This window comes from Lucilia sericata, unplaced genomic scaffold (genome assembly GCF_015586225.1).
Source record: "Lucilia sericata isolate MDLA Ls3-8-SP2 unplaced genomic scaffold, ASM1558622v1 Contig000113F_arrow, whole genome shotgun sequence".
Taxonomy (NCBI): domain Eukaryota; kingdom Metazoa; phylum Arthropoda; class Insecta; order Diptera; family Calliphoridae; genus Lucilia; species Lucilia sericata.
Genome location: NW_023994145.1, coordinates 148066 through 158293, shown reverse-complemented (window position 1 = coordinate 158293; position 10228 = coordinate 148066). Strand labels below are relative to the sequence as shown.

Below are 10228 nucleotides of genomic sequence, written 5' to 3'. Positions count from 1 at the left end.
CGGAAAAGTCAAAAACTCGAAAATAGTAGAAAAATGTCAAAAATAGTCGAAAATTTTAAAAAAGTGGAAAAAAAGTCAAAAACTCTAAACTAGTCAGAAAAACTCGAAAAAAAATCAAAAAATAGTCAAAAAAAAGTCGAAAAAAATCGAAAAGTCGGAAAAAGGCGAAAAAAGTCGGAAAAAGTCGAAAAAAGTCGATAAGTAGAAAAGTCGACTATTTATAAAATACTTAAAGTCGAAAAGTCTAAAAGTCTACTTTTAATTAAATGAAAAAAGTCGAGAAGTCGAAAAATCGACTTTTCATAAAATGCAAAAAGTCGAAAAGTCGACTTTGTAAATAAAAGTCTGAAAGTCTAAAAGTCGACTTTTCGTTTCAACTATAGAACCCTACTCAGTAGCAGGGTTCTATAGTTGAAACGAAAAGTCGACCATTTGTAATTTATGAATTAAGTCGACTTTTTACAATCTTGCTTTATATTTTTTTTATTTTTATCTAAAAAATCGATTATCCGACTGTTTTTTTACAATATAGTCGAATTTCGACATTTTTAGAAAGATATTCCTTCTGTCTGGGGTCTGTCTGTTGAAATAACGATAAAGCCCGAATGGAAGAAGCTGAAATTTTACAAAGCATATTTTTTGATAATATAGAAGTTCGTTTAGTATTGCAAATAGGTTCATATATATATATCCCCCTCATAAGAAAGTGACTTCAACGAAATTCGAAAAAACAACTTCTCTGTCGCATGTTAAAAGGATCGGTTCATAATTGACACTACCACCCATGTAAAGAACTCTTCACCTCTGCCAACTTACATGAGGATCGGCACATAATTAATCCTAATACCCCATTTACACATACACGAAATCTAGTACTTATGAGATTTCGAGCCAAATCTACTTGATTTTAACTAGATTTCCCATACAAGACAAAATCTACTTCGTAACTAGATTTCGTTAAAGGTATTTTTAGACTACAATACTGAGTATTAATACTTGTCAAAAATGTTTGTATCATAATACAATTTACTAGTCTAAATATAATTTGTAATTTGATTTTCAAAAATATTACTAATTTTTTTGGCATACGGTCGGTATTCATAAATTTTTTAAAACAATTCAAAAACTTTTTATTTTCAAACGTATTCGGTATGTATTTTATAAATACAATAAAAAACAAACAAAAAGTGGAAAATACATTAAAAATAAGAACGAAAAGTGCATAAATAATTGAAAATTGGATGAAAAATATTACAAATATTATAGTGTAAACATAAAATGTATTTTTCGGATTGATGTTTTAAAAATGCGAATTATTTTCATATATTTTTAATTTGAAGTGTGTTAATACTCAGTATTGTAGTCTGAAAATACCTTAAAATCTACTCAAAATCTAATAGTTTTTAGTGATGCAACTCTGTTTTTTCCTAAATAATACTAAAAAATACGACACTACACAATAAAAAAGAGGAAAACAAACAAAAAAAATTAAAATGTCGACAAAATTTTTATAAATTGAAAAATATGAATGAAAAGTTAATCTAAAATAAAAGGTAATGTTATATTTAAATATCTATTTTTTTATTTTAAATGGAATTTTGATAAATATCCAATTTTTCCTTCTTATTTTTCATATCACACACTTTTTCAAGAAGTATTAGAAAAAATGAAATCTTCTTACATGTCAAGAATAGTAAGTGTAAACGGACTAGATTTGGAAAAAGATTTTAAATGAAATCTACTAGATTTCGTGTATGTGTAAATGGGGTATAACTCCCATATAAGGTAGGGTTCTATAAATCGACTTTCGAATAATCGAACAATCGACTTTTTGTCGAAAAGTCGAAGTCGACTATTTTGTTCCAAAAAAGTCGATAACTGGACTATGGTCTGTGAAAAAAGTCGAAAAGTCGACTTTGTTAATAAAAGTCGAAAAAAGTCGAAAAGTCTGAAAGTCGATAAGTCAAAAAAGGCGAATAAAGTCGAATAAAGTCGAAAAAAGTCGAAAAGTCGTAAAAAGTCAAAAAGTCGGAAAAGGTCGAAAACTCGAAAATTGTAGAAACAAGCCAAAAATAGTCGAAAATCTTAAAAAAGTGGAAAAAAGTAAAAAAATAGTCAAAAAAAAGTCGAAAGAAGTCAAAAATAGTCAAAAAGTCGGAAAAAGTAGAAAAGTCGACTATTTATAAAATACTTATAGTCGAAAAGTCTAAAAGTCGAAAAATTGACTTTTCATAAAATGCAAAAAGTCGAAAAGTCGACTTTAACTAAATGAAAAAAGTCGAAAAGTCGACTTTTCGTTTCAACTATAGAACCCTGATATAAGGTCCCCTTCAGAAAATTACTTTTGAAAAATCTCTTCATCAAATTTTATAAGAATCGGTCCATAATTGAAATGATTTTAACGCCCATAATTGCCGAAATAGGAAATAACATTTTATTAGGATCGGACCTAATTTTTATAAACATTTTTTGAAGAAACGGTCCATAATTGAAATGATTTTAACGCCCATAATTTTTAATGAATTTTAGTGAAAGCCAAATTTTTAGTTCATTTTTTTTTTAATTTTAATATTACCATCTATCTATATTGTCGCTGGCTGCGACCTGAGCCTTTATGTTGAGGACAGCGAATTTAACAAGTCCCAAATAAATGAACCACAAATGTGAAATTAATGATGCATATATTTGAGCAACCGTTTATTTCTATTAAAAAATACAATTATTACAAAAGAAACTTATAAATAATTTAAGCGACTTACCGCAGTCTTTATCCCCAACAAACTAAACTTTAATATTAATGTCAGTTAATACTGAGCCTACAAATTCTTTTGTCTATGTATTTTTACAACAGTTTATTTCCAAATAAATAAACTGAACGAAACTACTGCAGTAGAATATAGGGACAAAGAATGCGTTTAGTTCGTAAACAAATGAGAACAGAAAGGAATGCAAAACAATATAAAAAAAATCCTAACGGACAAATGAACTAAACAACAACAATGATCTTACAATAAGTATCATTAACAATTTGGTAAATAAGACAAAATTAAACAACATTAGGATAGCCCACAAAAAAAATATTTAAATTAACAAAAATATTTTAAATTAAATGAAAATAAAAATAATAAATTGATGAGCCATCAAGCGACATTCCCACCACCGTGGATCGGCAACGATTCACCATCCAAATCAAGGACTGCTAGTTTGGAAACCGGGCGTTTAAGTATTCCACTACTTGTTTGGACATCAGCTCTCCGTATTACACCATCACTGCCAGGGAACACATTTATAACACGACCTCTCTTCCAATCTCGACGGGAAACAGCTGGATCACAAATTAGTACAAGATCACCCGGAGCCACAGGCTTGGTATATTCACACCATTTGGACCGTCTTGTAAGTGTGGGCAAATATTCAATAATCCATCTTTTCCAGAAATGATCTCGTAGCTGTCTAGCAATTCGCCACTGCTTTTTCAGTACCACTGGCTTTGTTATTTCAATACCTTCTGGTGTTTGAGCTGTATTTGTAGATCCCAACAAGAAATGATTTGGCGTCAATGGTTCTTCGTCTTCAGGGCTGACAGGCAAGTGAGTCAATGGGCGAGAGTTTACGATGTTTTCGGCTTCAATTAAAAAACTTTGCAATGTGTGCTCTTTTGGGGCGATTTCTTTAAGAGTTACTCTTAAAACCTTTTTAACACATTGAACCATTCGCTCCCATACACCACCTTCTGCAGGATTATGTGGACAATTAAACTGCCATTCAATGCCCTTTGTGGACAACTCATCTTCAATTTTAACAAGATCAAAAACTTCATCAAATCGCTGGGCTTCTTGGTTAACTCCAACAAAATTCTTTCCGTTGTCGCTACGAATCTTCAACGGGGTACCACGACGATTTATAAAATTCCGTATACACAAAATACACGCATCAGTCGAAAGATCATAAGCCACTTCTAAATGTACTGCTCTGATTGTGAGGCACGTAAACAGGGCAACCCAACGTTTTTCATGACGTCTACCAACAGTCACGTTTATTGGGCCAAAATAGTCCACACCAGTATAAGTAAATGGACGGACGTATGGAGTTAGTCTATCACTTGGCAATGATCCCATAAAAGGAGCCACTGGAACGGCACGTCGAATCTTACAAATGTTGCAATTTGATGTGGTCTTACTCAACAGCTTTCGTAGTCGTGGAATCCAGAACCTTTTCCTTATTTCGCCTATGGTAGCCTCAAGATTTTGATGTCTCATGTTATTATGCACATGGGCAACAAATAGTTGTGCAAAGCGGTGACAGGGCGACAAAATAATGGGGTGCCTAGCATCTAAAGGCAACCAACTCGCAGCATCAATACGTCCGCTCACTCGAAGTAAATTATTTTCATCAAAATAAGGCGAAAGCGAAAATAACTCGGTTTCCTTTTTTAAAGAACCACCAGATTTTAAAATGTTTATTTCAAGGGCGAAACACTCTTCTTGCGACAGACGACACAGACTAGTTTCAGCAACCCTTAACTCTTCAGCAGATAGGCATCTCGAACCATTATATTTATCATCTTTTCGGCAACGATTAATAAATCTCAGAACCCAAGCCATAGTACGTTTAAGCCTGAGAAATGAAGAAAAACGATTAAAATCAATAACTAAATTTGTACTAACCAGCATGACAAATTTGGGGCGTAGTTCTTCTTCACACAAATCATCAGATTTCTCAGAATTCTTATTCGGCCAATCAGCTTCGTTTTCATACAAAAATTGTGGCCCTTGGAACCAACGTGTTTCAATGGCAAAATCAACTTCATTTTTAGCTCTTGTAATGTCATCGGCAACATTTAGATCCGTAGGCAACCATCTCCAATCAGTTGGGCGTGTCGAATCAAGTATTTCGGCAATTCGATGGGCAACAAATGGTTTATATCTCCTACTTTCAGAACCAATCCAGCTAATGACAGTTGTAGAGTCACTCCAACAGATTCGACGAGAAACATTGAGATCGTGTTCCTTAATTATAGTGTCCATCAATCGGGTCCCCAAAACGGCGGCTTGTAGTTCTAATCTGGGAATGGTCATACATTTCAATGGGGCACATTTCGACTTGGCAGATATAAACGACACTCCTATTTGTCCATCAGATGTTGTATATCTCCAATAGGCCACTGCACCGAAGGCATCTTCACTGGCATCAACAAAAACATGCAGCTCTAACTCCAAGGGCAAACCATTTCCAAAATACCATCGTGGAACCTTTACATGGACAACATTTCTTAGCTCTTGGCGCCAATTATTCCACATCGCTTGTAATGACACGGGCAACATCTCGTCCCAAAGTACTCTATGTCTCCAGACTTCTCTCATCAAAAGTTTGGCAGTTATCATAAAATGGCACAAAAAACCAATTGGATCAAAAATGGACATTACGACACATAACAACTCACGCTTTGTGGGACAACTTTTACCATTGATCACGTCCGAATTCACACGATGGAATTTCAAAACAAATTTGAACGCGTCATCCTTTGGATCCCAAAGCATGCCAAGAACCTTTTCAGTTGAACCGTCCAACTCCTTTAAGCCACCTAAGAAACTGACCTGATGATTTAAACTGCCTTCGAGAGCCACAACCACCTCTGATGAATTCGATGTAAAATTACGCATTTCAAACCCAGCAGCTTTATGTATTTCACGAACTTGTACGGCAATTTCAATGGCTTTTGACGGATTAACAAAACTGTCTACAAAGTCATCTACATAATGATGATCCAGAATTGACTTCACGGCTCTAGGGAAACGATCCCGATACTCCATTGCATTTGCTTCCTTCACATAATGGACAATACAGGGTGAACAGGCAGCTCCAAACGTCATCACAAGCATCTCATACACTTCCGGTGGACCACTTTCATTATCTCGCCACAAGAACCTCTGCGAACACCTGTCTTCTTCAGCAACAACAACTTGATGAAACATTTCCTTTATATCTCCGCATACAGCTACGGAACCGACTCTGAAATTAAACAAAACGGATGGCAACGGTTTGTACTGCTGAGGGCCTTTCAATAACTTTGAATTCAATGAGACACCTTCCACCTTTGCTGCCGCATCAAACACCAAACGAATTTTCCCTGGCTTATTAGGGTTAACGACACCAAAGTGGGGCAAGTACCACGTTCTCGGATGAAATGTATCAACTTCACTCAATGATAATTTGCGTACATAATTTTTTTTCAAATATTCACTTATTATTTTCTTATAGGCCACACCAAAATCCGCATTATTTTTCATTTTCCTTTCCAATCCAAAAAATCGATTAAGTGCCATGGAATAGCTATCCGGCAGGACTACGTCATCATTACACCATAGTAGTCTGGATTCAAATCTTCCGGCAACCCTCTTCGTCGAATTTCTCAATATCTCTCGTGCACGCAAATCATCTCTTGACTCAATCACCGGTAGAGCCTTAACACCAAAATTTTCTGTTTCAAAATAACTTGCCACCAAATTATTCAAATTATCCAACTGTGTTGTCAGCAAACAAGTTTGTGTTCCAGGGCGACCTATTTTCACGTTTCCAAAAACAACCCATCCAAGAGGCGTATTGGCAGCATATGGACCAGCATCTTCCAAAGGGACTATTTCATCGGGCAATCCTAAATGGCAATGATCTAAACCAATCAGTACCTTTGGAGCCACACATTCATAGGAGCATAAAGGAACACCACAATTCTTTACTAAATCCGCATTAAAGCTCTGACTAGGCAACTTCAAATTCGAGACACCATACACATTTTTCAATGCGTATTTCCTCTTCTTATTAACACCGCTCACATGAAGATCCACCACCATGACAGCTTCTTGTGCTGATTTACCACCATACCAACTCAAATTCAATTGACTTTGTCGACCTTGCAGTCCAAGCTGCCTCACTAAAGAGCTATCCATCATTGTCACCGAAGAACCTTCATCTAGGAGTGCATAAGTTTCAATAGAACAATTTGGTCCATAAAGAACCACTGGGAGCACTCTGAACAACAAATCACTTTTTTCACTAGCTCTGGAAACACAACTAAGCACTGGCTCGACTGTTGAAGATCTCTCTGTTGGCTGCACATTTACGGATCGTTCGCTTGGTTCATTAGGTTTAGTTTCATGCAATAATTTATTGTGATTTCTTTGGCACTTTTCCATGGGACACTGCTTGCGCCGACGACAGTCTTTACATGAATGGCCACCACTGAGACACGAAAAACACAACTTCAATCTCTTCACTTCACTCCATCTATTAGGCACACTCAATTCTATAAATTTCTTACAATTAAAAATTTTATGTGGACCAACACAATAAAAACATTTTAACTGCCGTTCTGGGCCATCAGAAGCATATAAAACCACTTTTCTTTTTGGATCACTGCTAGATCTACCGCCACTTGAACTACTTATTTGCACACTTCTTACCAAATTTGCAACACGCTGGAGCCAGGTACTAAAATCCGAAATAGTCGGCAACTGAGGTAAAGTTGAAGCAAACTGGGCCCAATCCAAACGTTTACTCATTGGAAGCTTCTGGACTAACTCCTCCATCAGAGTTGGATTCGACAAATGTTGATGACCATTGGCAGATTCCAAAAATGCTGCTAAATTTCTGACCTTAATGGAATATGGCACCAATTTATCGATCGCGTTTTCTGCTATGGGCTGAACTTCCTTCATCTGTTGCAACTGGCATCGAATAAGCAACTCTGGGCGACCATATTGTAGCTTTAATTGCTCTATAACTGTTGGCACATTATTTGGGTGGATGAGCAACGACTTCACACACTCTCTGGCTTCACCTTTCAAAGCCTTCTGCAATCTCAAACAATTTTCAAAATTATTGTACGAATATGCGGCTGTCGAATGTTCAAGGGCAGACAAAAACATTGGCCAGTCCTCGGCAGTACCACAAAATTCAGGCAGATCATAAAGTTTGCGTTGTACTGGCATGGACACTGTAGCAGGGGAAACAAAAAGAGGCTGAGATGTCATCAACTGGTCTGACTGACTACCATAGGAATATGGCGTTGGATTCCGACGATCAACCATGTCTTCAGGGCCACTGCTCATACTTTGAATTACTGGCGCATTTTGTCCAATAACACTTGGCATATTTAAATTTTGATTTGCTCTTAAAGCACGTTGAGCGTTTGCCAACTGGGCTTGCAGGATATCAATTTGTCGTTGCAGGTTCTCATTATCAGACGATATAGCTTGTGGTGGCTGGGTTCTCGCATTAGGACCGGGCACCAACGGCGGCAGACTTAAGGGCTCTTCAATTGATGAACTAAAAATGTTATGCGTTGATATGGCAGGTGTCGGTTCTCTAGGGGCACTTATGGAGGCACTAGTTGCTGTTGTTGTTCCGGGGGCGACAGAATTGACATTTTGTACCGACGGCATTTGAGACACATTTGCTAAACTTTCAGTTCCGGCAGGCGTGGAACTTTTCACATTTTGGCTCGTTGCCGTCTGCAAACGAGTGCTTTTTCTAGCTGGCGACCGTTGCATTACGAATCTCAAACGTTTTCAAAGGGCACACAAATCACAAATAATAAACAGCAACACACTCCAAATATTTCACAAAAAATAAATTTGTTCCGGCAGGACAGCAAATAACTTCACACAAATTCAGCTTAATAAAAGTTTTACTCGTTCCGTCATATAAGGAAGCACAAAAATGCACACAATTATTTTAAACACTTTGTTCCAGCAAATATAGAACCACTTCACAATTATTTCAATTTGTTCCGGCAGCTTGGAACCACAAATCAAAAATCCAAAATATTTTATTTGTTCCGGCAGCTTAGAACCACAAATCAAAAAAAAGGCTTATCTTGTTCAGGCACCTTGGAACACCTTCGCTCAAGATTTCAAATAAATTTCGTTGTTCCGGCAGACATGGAACACAACCGCACCAAGGAATGCGAAATAAAATTTGTCGCTGGCTGCGACCTGAGCCTTTATGTTGAGGACAGCGAATTTAACAAGTCCCAAATAAATGAACCACAAATGTGAAATTAATGATGCATATATTTGAGCAACCGTTTATTTCTATTAAAAAATACAATTATTACAAAAGAAACTTATAAATAATTTAAGCGACTTACCGCAGTCTTTATCCCCAACAAACTAAACTTTAATATTAATGTCAGTTAATACTGAGCCTACAAATTCTTTTGTCTATGTATTTTTACAACAGTTTATTTCCAAATAAATAAACTGAACGAAACTACTGCAGTAGAATATAGGGACAAAGAATGCGTTTAGTTCGTAAACAAATGAGAACAGAAAGGAATGCAAAACAATATAAAAAAAATCCTAACGGACAAATGAACTAAACAACAACAATGATCTTACAATAAGTATCATTAACAATTTGGTAAATAAGACAAAATTAAACAACATTAGGATAGCCCACAAAAAAAATATTTAAATTAACAAAAATATTTTAAATTAAATGAAAATAAAAATAATAAATTGATGAGCCATCAAGCGACAATATATACATATAAAAATGAATGTGTGTTTGTTTGTATGTTTGTATGTTTGAACGTTATAGACTACTAAACGGCTGAACCGATTTTCTTGAAATTTTCACAGCATATTCCTGCATGTCTGGAATAGGTAATAGGCTACTTTTTATTTCGAAATTTCAAGTGGGCGATGAGCCACGCCCACATTAAGAAAATATAAAATTTGTATATTTTAGATAATATAACAGTTAGAGTCCTCCAATTTTGTCGGAGCCACTTTAGTGTCAATATGATCATTTAGGACAAAAAGTAGGCGGACTAGCATTAGGGGGCGTGGTACCTCCCATATAAATTAAATACAAAAATTCGTTTATCTGGGAAACTAATAGAACTAAATTCTTAAAATTTAGCACGAAGAACTTTAACATCCATATAAACATTTTGGGTAATAAATTGGCGGACTACCCATGAGGGGAGCGGCACCTCCCATATTAATTAAATACAAAAATTCGTTTATCTGGGAAACTAATAGAACTAAATTCTTAAAATTTTGCACAAAGAACTTTAACATCCATATAAACATTTTGGGTAAAAAATTGGCGGACTACCCATGAGGGGAGCGGCACCTCCCATATTAATTAAAAACAAAAATTCGTTTATCTGGGAAACTAATAGAACTAAATTCTTAAAATTTTGCACGAAGAACTTTAATAT

The 10228-nt window shown here is 35.7% G+C and overlaps 1 protein-coding gene across 2 annotated transcripts; it reads right to left on the bottom strand.

Moving 5' to 3' along the window:
• Positions 1–2595: 2595 nt before the first annotated feature.
• On the bottom strand, positions 2596–9523 carry LOC119600420. Of its 2 annotated transcripts, none has more exons than XM_037950628.1 (2): positions 9149–9523; positions 2596–9092 (listed from the first exon to the last, which is right to left on the bottom strand). In XM_037950628.1, exon 2 carries the CDS (start codon positions 8547–8549, stop codon positions 3141–3143), a length of 5409 nt encoding a protein of 1802 aa, XP_037806556.1. In that variant the 5' UTR covers positions 8550–9092; positions 9149–9523; the 3' UTR covers positions 2596–3140. The 2 variants fall into 2 exon arrangements, 1 of the variants encoding a protein (XP_037806556.1); XR_005231141.1 differs by having other exon boundaries at positions 2598–2703; positions 2760–9523.
• Between the last annotated feature and the right edge of the window lie 705 nt (positions 9524–10228).

Bases quoted from the DNA above. Each gene is read 5' to 3' on its own strand.
- LOC119600420 (XM_037950628.1), bottom strand. From the start codon at position 8,549: ATGCAACGGTCGCCAGCTAGAAAAAGCACTCGTTTGCAGACGGCAACG.